The sequence below is a fragment of the Neopelma chrysocephalum genome, unplaced genomic scaffold (genome assembly GCF_003984885.1).
Source record: "Neopelma chrysocephalum unplaced genomic scaffold, ASM398488v2 Primary Assembly neopelma1_69, whole genome shotgun sequence".
In the NCBI taxonomy this organism is placed as follows: domain Eukaryota; kingdom Metazoa; phylum Chordata; class Aves; order Passeriformes; family Pipridae; genus Neopelma; species Neopelma chrysocephalum.
Genome location: NW_020897729.1, coordinates 11,843,921 through 11,861,519, shown reverse-complemented (window position 1 = coordinate 11,861,519; position 17,599 = coordinate 11,843,921). Strand labels below are relative to the sequence as shown.

At 51.5% G+C, this 17,599-nt stretch overlaps 2 protein-coding genes across 2 annotated transcripts in view; both read left to right on the top strand.

Moving 5' to 3' along the window:
* The window catches only part of SUCNR1 (succinate receptor 1), a 36,328-nt gene that overhangs the window by 3,790 nt on the left and 14,939 nt on the right, over window positions 1-17,599 (top strand). The window contains exons 2-3 of the mRNA XM_027685713.1: window positions 8,623-8,626; window positions 11,274-11,280. The gene's annotated coding sequence lies outside the window, so the exon portion shown is untranslated. The remainder of the gene's footprint in view (window positions 1-8,622; window positions 8,627-11,273; window positions 11,281-17,599) is intronic.
* AADAC (arylacetamide deacetylase) lies at window positions 7,543-14,849 on the top strand. The gene is made up of 5 exons (XM_027685712.1): window positions 7,543-7,918; window positions 12,095-12,317; window positions 12,563-12,632; window positions 12,970-13,141; window positions 14,225-14,849. The coding sequence occupies exons 1-5, from the start codon at window positions 7,781-7,783 to the stop codon at window positions 14,831-14,833; spliced, it is 1,212 nt and encodes a 403-aa protein (XP_027541513.1). The 5' UTR covers window positions 7,543-7,780; the 3' UTR covers window positions 14,834-14,849.

The following is a 17,599-nucleotide window of genomic DNA, read 5'->3' as shown; positions in this document are numbered from 1 at the left end:
ATCCACCCTGTGCCCCATCCCCACCTTGTCCCCCAGCCCAGAGCACTGAGGGCCACATTCAATCCTTCCTGGGACACCTCTAGGGCTGGGGACTCCAAACCTCCCTGGGCAGCCCCTGCCAGTGTCTAACAACCCATCCAGTGAGGGAATTCTTCCTGATGTCCAACCTGAACCTCCCTGGCACAGCTCGAGGCTGTTCCCTCTGGTCCTGTCGCCGGCAGCCTGGGAGGAGGGGGTGACCCTCACCTTGTGACACCCTCCTGGCAGGCAGAAATTTCAGCTTCAACTTGGAAAAAATTGAGCCTTTTGCTGGAGGCTGAGCAGGATCCTGCAGCAGCACTGCAACCTGCTGGGCACTGCAGGTGCTTTAAAGCTTAATAAAAGTCTCTGTAATGAACCTTCAGTTAATAAACACTAATAATCAGTTACTGCAAATCCGTGTCCTTAATGCTTATTGAACTATTTGACACTGCAACACCTCTCAGAATTACTGAGGCCAAACCCCCTGTATCCATTCTAAGCACTCACTGAGGGCAAGGAACAAACACAGGTGTGTTACAGTGTCCCACTGGACACAGGTGTGTCACTGCCCTGTTTCTGGTGGGCAGGGTGTGTATTGACAGGACTCTGCTTTCACAAAGGGTTTTCCCCCCACTAGTGTCTGCTGAGGTCACACATTTTCTGCTTTGGTTTTAAATGGTTTGAATTCTAACATCAACTAAATACTTCCTGCAATGTTTTCTTCTAGTTTTCATACAGCTTTGGTGGATTGATAGATGGAGCTGCTGTAAATGGTCCTGCCTTGAATCCTCACTCTTAGACCTTACGTGGTGGGATTGTTCCGGGAGGGATTTCTGTTGGCTCAGCTCTGAGCAGCCAGAAGTGATCTACAATCCCAAATGCCTCACAGGGTGTTTTGAGCAAACACCTGGGTGGTATCTGGTGTGACCATGGACACTCAGCTCTGCTGAGGAGCTGTTCAGAGCCATCCTGTGTCCCCTCATGCATTAACATTCCCTGCTCGTCTCGTGGGGATGAGTGAACATCAGGTGGTGGATTTGAGCAGCCAATATTCTGTGGTTATTGCAGCTTATTCAAACCTCTGTGGCCTGGACTTCCCTGAGATTCCCAGTGCTCCTCAGCTCCAGCCTGGCTGCACGTGCTGGGAGAACCTTGGTTCAGGATGTCTGGGTCTGGCTGAGAACGGATGTGAGAAACAGATGGGGGGGGCAGAATATGTCCCCAAATTAGGACACTGGGAGTTCAAGTTTTCAGTTTTGTGCTTCATTTTAGCTGAATGACTGATTTTATTTGTCATAACTGGAATGTTAGTGTGAGGTTTGCTTTAAAATCGCTTTTATTGGGAAATAACCTTTCACTAGGATGATCTTTGGAAACAGGATGAAACCTTCAAGTTTTCCAGTTCTGTGACCACGTTGCACGTGTGAGACCTGTGGGACATGCAGCTACTGCTCAAACCCTGGTGCTCTGGAGTGTAATTGTGACTGAGGGGTGGCAGCAGCTGGCAGTGACAGCTCCAGAGCACTGAGCTGGGGCTAAACCAGCCCCAGGGGCAGGGAAACATCCCGGGATCCCACAGGGCCACCCCATGATCCTATAAAAGTGATGCTATCTCTGAGTGCTAGCACAGAGTGGACCTTCTGTTGGCACAAATGGGATGTGACCCGTGTTTCTTCAGAATATGAAGATCTTCCAGAGCTCATTAAGATGATTTTACACCCCTTTGAGTGGCACAACTTACCCTGGCTGAGTCCCCACTCTTCCCGTGGAAATAGGAAGGGTTTAAATCCCTCCATGCAGCACTGCTGGAGGGATGGCTCCAGGGGATGGATAATTGGTAGCACAATGTTTTTAGCTTGCTTTAACCTTTCTATTACAAATACAAATGCAGAGTATTTGTGGCACTTTGGCCAAACCTTCTCTTGCATAAAGAAATGTCTCCGGGGTGTTTTGTGTTGGTGTTTCCAGCAGCTGGTGAGAATTTACCCCTGGTTGTTTTCCTTTCCCTCTCCTATTCACAAAAGGAACAAATTAAGAAAGCTGAGATTTTCTGCTTACAAAATGAAAGAAAAAACCTTCATAGACATGAGGTCTGGGCAGCAGTTTGGGCTTTGTTTTGTGCAGCAGGACTTGCTTATGCAAGGGACAGCCTTTGGCAGGGCCCCGTGGAGAGGTGGGCACAGGGCACCTCCTGCAGCACTGGGAGAAACAGCTTTGGGGAGAAATGGGATAAAAAATATATGGGGGGGGGGAAAACATGAATTACACCTTCACGAGAGGCAAATTGTTTCCCAAAAGTCCACACTTTACCTGAGACACTGGACTTGTTCAGCACAAGTCATGTAATGAATTTTAGACTGAGAAATACTATCCAACAAAGTAATATCTGCAAAAGATATTTTTAAAACATTTTCTTCACTGCTCTCTTCAGTTTAACAGTTCCCAGCCTGGTCTGAAGTGCAGTTAGCTGTGAGCAGGGCAGGCAGCACGTGACAGAGCTGACAAATGCTGTGGTTGGATTTGTGGTATCCCAAAATCTGCTGCCCACAAACATTCCTGTGAGGATGAAATGGGAAATAACAAATGGGCAGTAATATGGGAAAAAGGATGTCCCAAGCCAAGGCTCAAGGACTGATGCTTTCAGCGTGTGTTGTTTCATGTTCCATTTTATTTAATGCCTTTGTTTATGAATCAAGCTGTAATTTGAAGAACAGACCCTGTGCTTTCCCTTGGTCCCTGTGTGGTGCTCCAGCTCAGCTGCAGAAGTTGTGGCCTCTGGTTTGGATAACATCTCTCCTGTTCCTCATCCCTTACAACCCCAGTGACTCTGCAATCCCAAAGCATTGCTGATTTCAGAATTAAGCCTTAAACATGTGTTTCTGCTGCATACACGTGTACACAGAGTCAGGGGCATGTTTGAGTAAACAATCCAAACCCAATGCAAACATTTCCCAAATGTCTCTTCCTCCTCATGGTCCCTCAGGCGGTCAATCCCCTTCCCAGGTGGCTGCCTTGGGCTTCAATTTTATCAGAATTGCTTCAGTTTTGTGTAAGATTCCTGCTGATTGTCTGCAAGGTCCCTTCTCTGCCATTCTCTGTTCCCCTGGGACGGCAAATCTGACTCCAGCAATCTGCTGCTGGATCCTGGATTCAGGAATACAATTATTGCTGTAAAAATGGGAAACTGTGTGAGAACTAGAACTACGTGAACATTGAGAAGCTGGGAATGAGAGGTGTGAGCTGGATGGAATTCTTGTTATAAGTCTGGGTTTCTTAAATTGTTTTGACCTTTGAAACTTAAGGCAGGACAGGAATCAGTGGAGGTGGTTGGGAGTGTGGGCAGATCTGATTCTCTGTGTGCTCAGTGAGGGGGTTTCTGTCCTGATGTGCCTCCAGAGCAGTGGCTGTGCTGGTTCAGAGGGAGAGGCTCTGGTGCAGGAGTGCACCCAGCTCTGCTGCTCTGGGCCTGCTGCTTCACTTGGGAGAGGGACAGCAAAGAGCAAAACTGCTGCTGCCTTCCTGCCAAACAGTGAAAAGTCGCGTGTTTGTGAACAAGATTTCATTCTGAAAGCATCAAAGCAGAACACTGACTTATTTCAAACCTCCCCTTATCTTATCCTGATGATAATGAGCTATTCAGACTGAGCTGGGAGATGTTTTATTGGCTACTTTAATGCCTTCATGAAACCATCTTGTTTCTGGAGCTGCTGCTTTGTCATGTGTTCAGAAATACTGCGTGTGCTAAAGTTCAGCTTATTTAAGCTTCAGAGAATTGCTTTTCTCAGCTCAGGGTACGAATGTATTGTCAAATAAGACATTTGTTTCCATTTATACAACTTGCAATTTGGTAATAAGCAACAGATGGAAAAGCAGGATCCAAATTCTCTTGTATAAAGTGTCTTATGGATACCATATTTCGTTTTGTAAAAGCAGGCCAATTCCAAGTCCTGTAAATGCCATTAAAAAGTACAGATAGCAATAAAGAAGAAAGAAAACAGAAATACCTGAAACTTAGTGAAGTGATGTGAAATGTAGTACTGGCTTCTGAATATCAACCCAAAAGCTGTTTCAGGGTTCAAGGGGTGTTCTCAGCTGGTCTGACTGTACTGGTGGGTGTTCATCAGAGGCTTTAAAGGGCAGAATAAGTAATTTTTGCTTTTTACTACAAGGTGGTAACTTGATTGACCAAAGGCAAATGCGGACAACGTTCACTGGCAGCAGTGCTGTGCTGTGACCCTTCCTCTGTTCCTGAGGTGACAGTCACAGCCTGTCCCTGCCAGAACTGGAGGGAAGGACGGATAGAACTGGTGTTCCTGTTCCTCACGGGGTTTTGAGGGCCCTCGGGTGCCCTGGTTTGGTGGAATGGAAACGGTCTGCAGGGCTGCACTGCCTCCCTGTGGCTTCTCCCTTCATTCCTAAAACACTGCATCGGGATGGAATTGTGCCCGTTGCACAGTGAGGGCACCCTGGCAGCCCGGGGGTGCTGCCGGTGCCAGGGGCAGCCCCGGGGGTGCTGTGGGTGCCAGGGGCAGCCCCGGGGGTGCTGTGGGTGCCAGGGACAGCCCGGGGGTGCTGTCCCTGCCAGGGGCACCCCTCTGTCCGGCCACTGCCACACCAGGGACGTGCCCAGCTCCCGGGGCAATGCAGGGCACCTGAACTCAGGGCAGGTTTGGGCTGGGTATTGGGAAATAATTGTTCCCTGGAAGGGTTGCCCAGCCCTGGCACAGCTGCCCAGAGCAGCTGGAACCCCCATCCCTGGGGGGGATGTGTAGCTGTGGCACTTGGGGACGTGGGTCAGTGCTGGGGAGGGGTTGGACTCGATGCTCTGGGGGCTTTTCCTGCCCAAACGATTCTGTGACAGGCAAAGCAAGGGCTTGGAATGCTGTGATACGACAGCAAGGGGAACTGCAACAGGGGTGTGTGAGAGCTGAACAGGGATTGCTCTTACAAACAGCTGTAAGTTATAAACCCCGATTAGTGTTACAACCACGATGTGAGGTTATAAGCTCACGTATTTCTCCTTTCCAAACCACACCTTGACAACTCAATCTGATATTTTTAGCTGGGCTGACTTATCCAGGTGGCAGGTCAGCACCTGAGCAAGTCCCTGCCTGTCTCTCCATGGCTGAGCACTCTGTGATGACAGGCAATCCCAGCCCTGAGTGTCCTGACATGCTGGCTGCTCTTCTTCCCACTGCAGTTTTAACCTTGGCTTCAGTCTGCTTAACTTTGCATTAATTTTTTTTCTGAAATGCCAGCAGCTTGGAACACGTGGAAATGCAGAGGTTGGCAAGGAGGGCATGCTGCATGGCTCTTGGCATGGTGTGAGGAGGAAGAGCAGAAAAATGGGGTTTCATCATCATATAATCACAGAATGGTTTGGGCTGGAGGGCATCACAAAGATTATTTCATTCCAACCCCCTGCTATGGGCAGGGACAACTTCTGCTAGACCAGGTTGCTCTGTTCAACCTTATTTAACGAAATTAAATAAAGAGGGAAAAGACTAAACCAAGTGTTTGTTTGCTTTAGAAAGTTCTGAGCAGTGGGAGAGCAGATGATATGCAGCAAACCAGCAGTGGTGGGTGCTGGGGCTGGCTCTGGAGAGGGTTGGCAGAGTGCAGGCTGGTGTTGGGTGTGGCACTGAGGGTGACACTGCATGGGACTGAGCTGGAGTTTAATGATCCCGTGTTTCACTTGACACCCCATCCCTTGTCCAAGAGGGGTCTTGTGCTGTCCCAGCTGGCCCCTTTGACTGAAAGGGATCTAATAAAATTGGCATCAGGGCATTCCCGTGTTACATGTGATGCTTTAGGGTTCCCTTGGGTAAATGGTGAGTTTAGTTTATGATTCCCTCTATCTGGGAGTGCTGTGGGTCAGGGAAGGCTGCTGGGGCAGTTTATTGGAGGGCAGAGGGCTGGCTGGATCTGCCAGAAGATGAGATGTTGGTCTCTGAAGGCTGAGCACTGTGAGCTCCTGCCTCAGCTGAAGGTGACCTCAGGGCAGGGACAGAGCAGAGCCTGGGCTGCCACTGCACAGCTGTGCTTCCAGCTTGGGACCAGCATGGAAGGAGAGCACCAGTTATATATAAAAATATATAAATAAAGCACCAGTTCTGTGGTGGTTCCAGGTCTGGCCATGTCTTCCCCTGCCCTGTTTCCCCGTGCCAGAGCAGTGCTCACACAGAGCAGCTGTCCTGGGAGCTCCTGCCACTCCTGGCGAGGGGCAGGGCAGGAGAGGGCTTTGTCCTCCATTCCCCATCACCAAGCTGTGCCTTCCCTTCCTGTGTGACCTGAAATCCGGATCCTTTACCTGTGTTTTACCTCAGAGCCCCCGAGGAAAGGTCTGAGCTGTGCAAAAGAGGGGATGGGTTTGCTGGTCTGTGTCCAGCCCTGCGTGTACACGAGAGTCTGCTGCTGGCACCCAGGCACTGTGCCAGGCTGGGCTCTCCTGTCCCTCTCCCCAGCACCTGATGGGGCTCCCAGGGCAGGTGAAGTGACCACAGAGCTCTGTCCTCTTGGTTTTGCTGGAGTGGGTCAAGAACATTGTGTTTAACCAGCTGCTGTGCTGCACAAGGACTGAGGAGGGAGCACGGGGTGTCTTGTCCTGACTGAGGAGGAGAGCACAGATGGAGTTTAAAACCACTTAAATAGTTTGGAGGTACCCAGAACTTAAAGCAAATGTCTGAAAGTTTGAATAAGGTCTGCTTCTCCTCTGTGTTTGGGCTGGTGGCACATGGTTCATCTTGAAGCCTCTGTGATGTTTTGTGTTCCAGCCCCTCGGGCTGCTCAGTATGAGGGCAGGGGGATGTGGTGCCTCGCTGTTGGTAGAACTTCAGCACAAGAAATAACTCAAATTTTAAACTGAAAAGGTAAAACCCCTCAGTTATCTCTAAAGCAGGGTTCCTGGGGCTGCAGCTGTTCTGTTCACCCCTCCCTGTGTGTGTGCCTGCAGCTGTAGTGTTTCCTTGGTGAAATTATCACCTGTTTGAATTGACTCCTACCTGTCCACCCTCTGCAGAAGTGGTGGCCTCTGGAAGGTGCGAAGAAATCTCTTAATCCTGAGAACAGTAGCAATTAGATCTGATCTGTCAAACATTAGCCAGAAGCCCTGCCCTGTAAAAGCTTGTTTTATCTGCCAACCCTGCTATTGCACAAGGGGCTGGTGTGCTGTGTGAGGCAAAGGTGCCTTTGCCAGGGCAGGAGGTGCCAGTCGCTGCCTGGGGAGTGGCAGTGGCTCAGGGGCTGCCATGGGCTGATCCCACCAGGCATCCCCATGAGCTGGGTTCTTGCTGAGCCCCTGCCCCAGTGGGTATGGCTGTGTCCAGGGCTCTGGTTGAGCTGCTGCCCTCCGGAGTGGCTCCTGAATGTCCAACCCCTGTGTGTACATCTGGGTGTCACCGTGTGCAGCTCACAGCCACATCCTGCCCCTCATTTCTCAACACCTCTCCCCTGCAGAGCCCTGGGGCCGGCCGCTGGTGCCAAGGGCAGGGACGGGGTGCTGAGTGTGCAGCCTCACTGTTTAATCCCGGCTCGGCGTGCCAGCTCGGTCACTCCCAGTGGCTGCACGCCTTTGCTGGGGAAACGTGTTTTCTCGGGAGCCACAGAGTGGAGTAACCTCTGCCCCGTGTGATCCGGCGAGAAATCACCCCCTGGCCGGGGCTCAAACAAAACACGGGATTAACTTTGCCCTGTGCTGATTTGTGGCCGTTCAGAGTCGGTGAGAGCTGCTCTCCCCGGCCCCAGAGCGGAGCCTGCAGCCATGGGGGCCAAGCTGCTCTGCCTCTGCCTCCTGCCAGCCCTGCTCGCCTACTACATCTACACCCCCCTGCCCGCGGACCTGGCCGAGCCCTGGACCGTGATGTTCGCCTCTGCCCCTTTCAGGGCCGTGGGGCACCTGGTGAGTGGGTGCAGGGGGGTTCTCGTGGCTCTGGGGCTCCTGGAGACACAGCAATACCTGTGTGCCATGCTGCATGTGTTGTGTGTCTGTGGTGGTGTACTGAGTGAAGGGCTGTATTAGGTGAAACTCAGCATTAAACTTACTGCAGCTATGATAGATCTGAGAACAGAAAAGATTTAATTGTGCAATCTTGAGAAAAGGCCATTTGGAGTAGCTGGAATATGATGTTGGGTGTGACCACAGACAAGCACAGATGAGTTTCTTTTGCTTTACAGTGCAGCTGAAGCTCAAATCATTCTGTTTCTCAGCCCCTGTGTACTGAGATCCCTCGGCAGTGTTGGGTGTCAGGGGAGGGAAAACTAGAGCTGCTCCTAAACACTATTGATTTTTGTGGTTTCACGGAAATCTACTGACAGAACGAGCCTAAAAACTACACCAAAGTAATTGTAGGGGTGATAGTGCTAGAGCATGTGGAGATCAAGCCATATATATGTAAAAATAAAACTTCTTTTAATACTACTGTGATCTTGCCTATGTAAAACTGGTCTCCAGCTCCTGAGAGCAGAGCTGTGTCCCAGCCTGGGCAGGTGGTGGTGTCACAGCCTGGCTGCAGCTCTGGGCCAGTGTTTACTGCCAGCATGGGCTGTGTGTCCCTCTGGGCTATTTTAACATGTATGACATCCCTGGTTTCTGCTTCACTTCAGGCGTGTTACAAACCCTTCCACCACTAATTGGTCTGTGAAGCTGCACATGGTGTGTAAATAATGGTGCTGGAGCTCCCACCTCCGAGGTGCAGTGACTGGGAGCTGGTTTGGACCCAGGCTGTCCTTGCTGCACAATGTGGCTGCAGCAGCGTGACTGAAACCTAAAAACAGGGTCAAAGATGAAGGTTTGGGGGGAGGAAGAGGGCTGAGTGTTGCAAACATCTTCCTGGGTGACTACAAATGTTGTGAGGCTGCTTTTCTTTTTGCACAATAAAATATCTGTTAAAAGAGGGGGGTCTAAGGAGCCAGGGAGAAGCTGCTGGGTTTGCTGGGGGGATGCTGCTGGAGGGCTGGGCTGCTGCAGCCACCAGCACCTGGGCTGCTGGCTCCAAAGGGCACGAGTTTGGGTTTGCCTTTTCTGTCATTCCAGTTACAATGTAGTGGGTGTGATTCTCAGAAGTCCTCGAGAGACACTGCATTTGATTTTTTGGTGGAGACAAGGGTGTCTCCCAAACATCACTCTGGAGTGTATCTAAAAGCCACTGTTGATGTCCAGAGCCATCTCCGTGAGGCAACCCTTGTCAGCAGGGGAGACTTTATCAGGGTTGTGCAGCCAGCAGGGGTGAGGGACGAGGGTTTTTTGGTGTGTATCGTGGACTCTTTGCTGCTCTCTCTTTTTTTTTTTTTTTTTTTTTGTGGTGGGAGATTTAAAGGGGTGGGAAAGAATCTGTAGTCTGCACTGTGTTGCTGCTTCCTCTCCCAAATCTCCTGCTGGAGGGGGCCTGCAAGGAGGGTCCGTGCCCGGGGAGCTCATTGCCGGGGCACCCCTGCCCGGGCTGGGTCAGACTGTCGCCCTTGGCACAGCAGTGCCAGCCAGGAGTGTTGTCTGTGTGCTGATGGATCACATGCTGTCACTGGCACACAGAGCTGGTGTCTCTGGAGCCACACAGTGCTGCTGTGGGCAGGGGTTTGGTGACTCTGCTCTGATCCCCTGTGGAACCTCAACCCCCAGGGACTCGGATGGAGACAGCCACAGCCTCCCTGGAGCTGCACTGCTGTAAATTAGGTTTGAGGTGGCTCTAAATTACCCTAAATATATCCTGAATTACAACTGATTGCAGGGCAGTGACTCGTGGTCACTCATGGCAGGTCTGCAGAGGGGACCCTGCTTTAGCCTTTGAGTTTGAACACAGGGAGCAAACTGCTGCCCTCAAGCACTCCTGAGCAGTGGAGTCCTCTCTGAGCTCACAAAAGGATGTGCCAAGAGCACCATGAAGTGGTAAATCTCCCTGCCCCGTGCTGTGGTGGGTTCTGGGGAGCCCCCAGCCCAGCAGCCCTGCTGGGGTGTGCCCAGCCCACCCCTCTGTGCCAGTCCCACTGCAGCAGGGAGGTTGGGAATGTCTCCCTTGGGCTGGGAATGTCTCCCTTTGCCCATCCATGTCCCATGGCCCCGAGCTGCCCAGCTGGGGGACAGCCTCCAAGAATGCACCAGCCACTTGCTCTGGTCCTTGAGCAGAAAACGCTTCAGGTGTTTTAGGAAGTGCTCCATGCCCTCGGTTGAAAGTATAAAGTGCAGCTCAAGGTCTTTGCTGTGGTTCTGTGACTCCCGTCCTCCCAAAGCTCCCTCCCTTCTTGGCCCCACTCCTCAGAAACACTGAGACCCAGACTCAGGCCTTTTCCAGCCCCACTCACAACCTGCCTGTGTCCCTGTGTCCCTGTGTCCCTGTGTCCCTGCAGCTGATGGGGAGCTGCTCTGGAGAGTGTCCCATTTGGAGCATCACCCCTTGGGATAACTGAGCTGCTGAAAGTCGTGTGAGTGCTCTGCCTGCCCAGGCACAGCCAGGCTCCCCTCCTCCTCCTCCTCCATGTATTTGGGAGTTTTGTTCTTTCTGCCCTGCTCCTTTATGGAAGAGGGAGGGAGTGACTGTGGAAAATGCACGAGGATCCCAAACCCCAAAGTGGTTGGTTTCCCTGTTAACCTGTGACACCCTGTAATCTCACACTGGGACAATGAGGATTTTCATAGGAGAGCATGATTTCCTTTCATTTCCATAGGATAATGGCCTGGAAACCGCAGGCAGCAGCTCTGTGGTTTTCCACAATGCAAATTGTCCAGTTGTGGAAAACACAACTGTGGGAGGGCTGAAAATCCTCCGTGCTGGGGCTCAGGGAATTCCTTTCACCATGGGGGTTTCACAAGCTCAGTGGAATCACAGCAGGGCTCACTTTGACAGATATATTTGTTATTTCAAGACACTAATCCTGGGGGAAAAGGCAACAGTTGAGAAATATTTACATAAACTATGTAAATGTTGTGGCTAAAACTGCAGCTCTGGCACACGAGTGTTTGTTTTCACGGAGCTGAAGGCAAGGGCCTGTGTTTCCCTTTGTGGTGTGCCAGGGACTGCCCACTCATCTCCATCCCAATTCCAACTCCCTGGGATTGGCAGGGCTCCTCCTGGCACCACCTGCTCCGAGCCTTCAGAGGGAGGTGACTGGTAAAATATGGTGACAGTGGCTGTCAGGTACTGTGAGTAAGGGCTGAGCTCTGTGCTCCTGGAAAAAAAAACACAGCAAGCAAACCAAGCAGGGTCAGACTGTGTGACTTACACCATCAAAGGCTGAATGCCAGAGCTTACACCTGCCAGCAGGTGACCAGTTACAGTGTGGAGGCTTCACATTCTTCCTGAGGAGAGTAAAGCATCTCTTGGAAGCCAAAATTCCAACAGATTCTGCACCAGGCTCGGCTGTTTCATTTCTTTTTAAACTCGAACCTGCTCTGAGTTTCACCTGTTTGCACCTTCAGATAACGTGTAAGAACTTGGCTTTGTTACTTGACTGTTCCTGTTGTGAGGTGATGAGGCAGGGAGGGGGCTGGGGTGGGGAGTGGGTTGTGTCCTGTCACCAGGGGCAGTGGTGGGGGAGCTGGGGGCAGTTCTGGCAGTGGAGCAGTGGCCGTGGGTTGCTCTGTGCAGTGTGATCCCTGTGCCACCCCCATGTCATTATGGTGCCAGTGGCAGGCACAGGGGCTGTGGGTGGCATCGGTGGCTCTGTGCAGTGTGATCCCTGTGCCATCCCCATGCCATGCTGGTGCCAGTGGCAGGCACAGGGGCTGTGGGTGGCATTGGTGGCTCTCTGTGGCACCATCCCTATGCTGGTGGGTCCCTGAGCTGGTCACTGTGCTGTGCAGGTGACCCACACAAACACTGAGCACGGTCTGAGTGCAGGTACAGACCAGCAGCCCCAGTGCCAGCGCTGGGCTCTGCCCCAGCTGGGCAGCAGTGACACAGAGTGAGTGACAGTCACCCAGTGCTCCTTTCACTGCCAGGCTCCCATCAGATGGACACACCCGGGCGTGTTGCTGTCGTGACCTACACAGCAATTCCCAGGCTCACACAGAGCATCCAGTGCCTTCCTGGAGATTTAATCTGAGAGTAGCTGAGGCTGCACTGAAAGCACTGTTTGTCTTTAGGCCACAGCTCTGGATCTGCTGGGGCTGATGCACTACATGGAGGGCATGAGGCTGATCACAGTTCTGGAGACCGTCATGGTCACATCCGATGAGGACGTCACTGTGACACACACCGAGTTCAACAACGTCCCCGTGCTCCTGTACCTGCCCAAGAGGGCACCTGAGGGGCTGAGGAGGGCCATGGTCTACTTCCACGGCGGGGGGTGGTGCCTGGGGGACGCAGGTGAGTGCTTTTCCCTTGGTGCCAGGGGTCTGTGGGGAAGGTCTCACCAGCCCGTGTCAAGCGCTGCCTTTTGTTTCATGGGACTCACCACAGGGGAGGGGCAGGGAGCTGGTGTGTCAAGAGTTAAAAGCAGGTGGAGGTTTGGGAAGGTCACCTGAAAGCTCCTGCCCAGAGGAGCTTTAGGCTGTGTGTGGGTCCGTTCTCACAAGTCCTGGGGTGTATTGCAGTGACTCGTTTCGTTTCAGGCATGAAACCCTACGATCACATGGCACGGCGGGTTTCAAACGAGCTCGATGCTGTTGTGGTGTCAGTCAAGTAAGAGAGATTCTCCTTCCAGGTGGGATGAGGGTTTGGGATAAATCGATTTGTTTCAATTAAAGTAATTTTGCAATACCTCTGTCTTTGGCCATGTGTTTTCCTGCTGGCTATAAGCATCTGTGAACTGAGGCCATCAGGGTGGCAGTGGAGAATTGTGGTGGGTGGCTGTTTTGGCTTTATGAAGATGGGGGGTACCAGAATACTGGGCTGTCCTGAATGGACTGTTCCCACTTCTCTGGGTGCAGAAATAACAAACATCCCCCAGCTCAGGCAGACATCAGCGAGCCCCTCTCTTTGTTAACAGCAGGGACTGACACATTTCTCTCCCCCACAGCTACAGGCTGGCCCCTGAGCACCCTTTCCCGGTGCCGTTTGAGGATGTGTACGCAGTGACCAAGTTCTTCCTGCAGAGCAGGGTCCTGTCCCAGTACGGGGTGGACCCCACACGGGTCTGTGTCGCAGGGGACAGCGCTGGGGGCAACCTGGCTGCGGCTGTGGCACAGCAGGTACGACCAAAGCCTGGGCTGCCAGCCCAGAATAGTTATTCCTGTCATTTTGTGACCGCTAACAAACACCTGAGCTCAAAGCAGCTCTGGTGGTCTGTGCACACAGGACATCCCACAGCCCATGGGAGCCAATGTGCCTGAGCCACTCACTGGCAGCAGAGGAGCTTTGGTGCCATCCAGACATTTATACCCTAAAAAGGGCTCTCTGCCCTCTCATGGGGGCATACATCACGCTGACCTTAAGCACATATTGACTGGTCTAGGTATGGTGTTTGAAAAGGGAATTTTAACAGTTTGACTCATAAAGATGTAAATAGCAGGGTAAAAAAAACCCACCAAACAAAAAACCATCTCTAAGTGTTCCAGGGTCTGATCACACAGTTCAGTGCCTTTTGTGCTTCTCACTCAGGATTATTAAAAAAAAGCCAACGTGATGTTGTTGCTCTCTTGAGAAGTTGTTTGGATTGTAATGGATCTCACTGGGAACAGTGGTGAATTTGCTGTGGTTGCTGAAGGCAGAAGATGAGGGAGAAAATGAAAAATTTATTAGTGAAGAGGGGAAAAGAATAACATATAAGAAATGTTAGTGTTCAATTAATCACATTTTATTTGTCACATCTCTAAAATGCACAGAATTGCAGTTGCTTGAGTTGTAACACCTCAGGGCTAAAAACCAACCAGGTGGATAAGCTCCAAATTGTGGGAAATTATTAAAGGAGATTCAGAAATGTGAAATTTTCGTGATATAAGAATAGAAAATTTCTACAGTTACAGAAAAAAAATTGGTTAATACTTCAGAAAGCATTAAAGCCTCCAAAAGAGTATTTCCCAAATATCATTATCCTTCAACATAAGAAATAAAATGCAACTGTATTTGATGTTTGAGAATTTTTAGCACAGTACATTGTTTTAGGTGACCCACCTATGGATTCAGAATTTCTTTACTCTATCCTGGTTTTATTGATCTTATTTTGCTCATGTTGTGAAATAAGTGTCTCATTTCCTTACTTCAGATCTTCTGTCAGTGTGGGAGAACCAGCACTTTCACTGACCCTTTGAAATTATCTCTGGTTTCTCCTACAGCTGTTGCAGGACCCTGAAGTCAAAACCAAGCTCAAAGCCCAGGTTCTGCTCTACCCTGCCCTGCAGGCCCTGGACCTGGACCTGCCGTCCTACCGAGACAACGCCGACAAGCCCCTCCTGTCCGGGCCGCTCATGGTCAGGTTCTGGAGCGAGTATTTCACGTCAGACCCCGCTCTGAGGGAGGCCATGGCCTCCAACAGGCACGTCCCTGCCGAGGCAGGTCACCTGTTCCAGTTTGTGAACTGGAGCCGGCTGCTGCCCGCGGGGATGCGCAGGGGGCACGAGTACGTGACCCCCTCGCCGGGCAGCGCGGAGCTGGCACAGCGGTACCCCGGGTTCCTGGACCCCCGGGCATCCCCGCTGCTGGTCAGCGATGCCCTGCTGCGCCAGCTGCCCCCCACCTACATCCTGACCTGCGAGCACGACGTGCTGCGGGACGACGGGGTGATGTACGCGCGGCGGCTCCGCGACGCGGGGGTGAGCGTCACCCACGACCACGCGCAGGACGCCTTCCACGGGGCCCTCATGTTCGTCTCGTGGCCCTTCGAGCTGGCCGTGGGCCACCGGCTCTTCGACAGATTCCTGGGGTGGTTGAACGAGAACCTCTGAGCCTCCCCACGCCCTGTGCCGGCTCTGGGCCGGGTCTGCCATGGCCAAGGTGCTCTGCAGAGCTGGGACCGGAGCCTTTCCATCCTCTCTGACAGGAAATCAGCCTGATTCTGATCTGAGCGTTCTTCCAGTGCTGTCTGAGCCTCAAACCTGCTTGGCACTTCCCTGGGCTTCCCCTCCCGGCCCTGCAGCCTCTGGCACTTGGTGTCTTGTCTCTGTTGCTGCTTCTTTCTTCCCATCACAACACCCCCATGCCACAGGCGTGTGCCAGCGGGCCAGGTCACTGGTGGCTGCTTTCTCCCTGTCCCTCATGGCTCCTGTTTCCCCTGGGATGTGCCAGCAAGGCCCTGCTGCTGCCAGGGGTGATGGGATGGATGGGGGCACCAGGACCAGGCAGCTGGTGGGACCCACCCATGGCAGGCAGTGGCTGGGCTGGGGCTGCTGTCCCTCCCCAACAAGGCTCCAGGGAAGCACTTGGAAACCCAGTGGGATGGCTGAAAAATTGTGCAAGTGTTTTGGGGTTTGGGGGGGATTGTTAAATTTTTTTTTTAAAAAGCACCTGTCTTACTCACTTTCTTTAATCCTTGAACTAGCAGGAAATAGTGCAACAAACCAGCTCTGGATTTTCATCAGGAAAAGGGAAGCTGTGAAGGTCCCAGCCTTACAATAGCACTGCTGCATGGTCCATGCTCTACTTATCTGATAAGTCATGTACTATGTGTTCTAATTGTCCTTAAAATTGTTTGGTAGTTTTTACATATGATTTTTTTTAAGTAAAATTAACTTAGTAGCTTTACAGGTTTGAAAAAGAGTTCAGCTTTCTGCGTGGAACAAATAACCTGTGTGTAAATGTCTTGTGTGCTAAATATAAACCCTAAAACTTTGAAGCATGAATACGGGGGTTGGCTGTTGGTTTAAGATAATCAAACCATGGCCATGTGCTTTGTGTATCCTGCTTTTCTTTTGCATAAAAGGTACTGAATCTTCAGTAATTCTGGGTTGTTTTTCCTGAGTTGTGTGCAACCTGTTCAGATGGAACGTGTATGGGATGATTGCTGTGCTTTTCATCTTTTTTAAGCTGAGTATAAAAATTAAACTAGTCTTTGATTACAATGCAATGTGCTTTGTCACTCATGTCCCATTTGTCAGGGAGCAGTAGCAGGTGTGCTGGAGCCAAAGGGTGGCTGCTGCAGACAGCCCAGGGCAAACTCCAGGAGCTGTTTTATTTCTGCTGCTGCTGTTAATGTGAGTGTTGGTGATGTTGGGGTGGGGCTGCTGAGGAGGGGAACAGCAGGGGTTCAGTGGGTCTCCCTTTGCACGTTTGCACACCCTCTGGACGTGCTCGTGTGCTCACTCCCAGTGTGTTTGGAAGGTATTTCTTGGGTCTCTCTGCAGCACTGCCAGCACATCCCACACTCATCCATGGAATGGGCTCCTACCTGCTGGCAGCAGGAATCTCCACTGGAGCTCTATTCCTCTCACACTTGAAAACAATTAACAGCCACTTAGTATTCCTGAGCAAGTCTGGCTTTGGGGTTTTGCTAAGTAACACCTTTGATCTGACTTTCTATACAGTGTTAGGGTCATGTCCACAAAAATATTGCCCGGGATGGGCATTTCTGGGATGTAAATGCCAGTGGGATGAGCCCAGTTGGGGTTTCCAGATACATGGCAGACAAAGTCTTGCTTGAGAGGCTGTTCAGAGCAGATGTTTGTGTTGGAGGAGACGTGCCCACAAGGCACCCCTCAGCAGCAGCACTGCTGTCCCCCACACTGGCTGGGGTAAGTTGGCTTTGCCTCCCTCCAGGGGTGCTGGACCCCTGGAGCAAAGCTGGGGGACCCTCCCTATTTCCTCTGCTGTGGCTCAGGCAGTGGCTGCATCAGGGACAGGGGAGTGCTCAATGCCCACCTGCAAGGCAGAAGGAAAATTTATGTTCTAAACAACAATGCCAGCCAAAAATTGCCAACCTCCCGCTCTGTGTTTTTTACAGGACTCTCTTGGAAACAGAGGTAAATGTCTTTTAAGTATCAGCACCTAAGTATGGACTCATGATTGATTGGACTGTATGCTTTTTTTTAGATTCCTAAAATAGACTTTTGGGGTTGGAGCTGCCTGGTGTGGCACAAAATGAGGCAGTGAAAGCTGCACCATCGGCATCACTGGCAGGACAGGCTGGAGCTGCAGTGAGGAACTCATTTATCTACACCAGAAAGCAGGACAAATCACCCCAAGGGAAGGCTTGGGTCTGTCTCCCAGCAGAGGCTGAGGTGGGATTTGGTGTTTGACAGTCAGGGACTGAGCTCAGCCTTGCCATCCCCACGGTGGGGCTCACAGAGGAGCAGATCCACCCTCAGAGATCAAACCCTCTGAGGATGCCCAAGCACAGGCAGGCTGGTCACAGACTCACCTGTACAAAACATGGTGCAGGGGCAGGTGCATGGAGAGAATGAATTCACATTCGTGAGTGGAAGAGGGAATAAATCACCCCCAAAGCAGCTGCAGCAGTCAGGGCTTCATCAGTATCCATTTCTTAAGAGCCCTTCACTTTTTTAAGTACTACACTGGTTTAAAAACAAACAAACAAACCAACCAGCAACCGCCCTAGAAACAGAACTGACAGTCATTTTGGTCTTCAGTGTTCCTGGAGCTGCTGGTTGGGCTGTTCCCTGTTGGGAAATGCAGGGAACTGCTGCTGGATTGCTCAGCCCAGCCGTTGTTCCCGTTAAGGGCTCGCAGAGGGGCCCCAGTGCTGCCGTTACGAGTTA

Excerpts from the sequence above, each read along its gene's own strand:
- AADAC (XM_027685712.1), top strand. The coding sequence starts at position 7,781 with ATGGGGGCCAAGCTGCTCTGCCTCTGCCTCCTGCCAGCCCTGCTCGCC. Across the intron at positions 12,318-12,562 it reads GTGGTGCCTGGGGGACGCAG|GCATGAAACCCTACGATCAC; the intron begins GTGAGTGCTTTT and ends GTTTCGTTTCAG. Across the intron at positions 12,633-12,969 it reads GCTGTTGTGGTGTCAGTCAA|CTACAGGCTGGCCCCTGAGC; the intron begins GTAAGAGAGATT and ends TCTCCCCCACAG.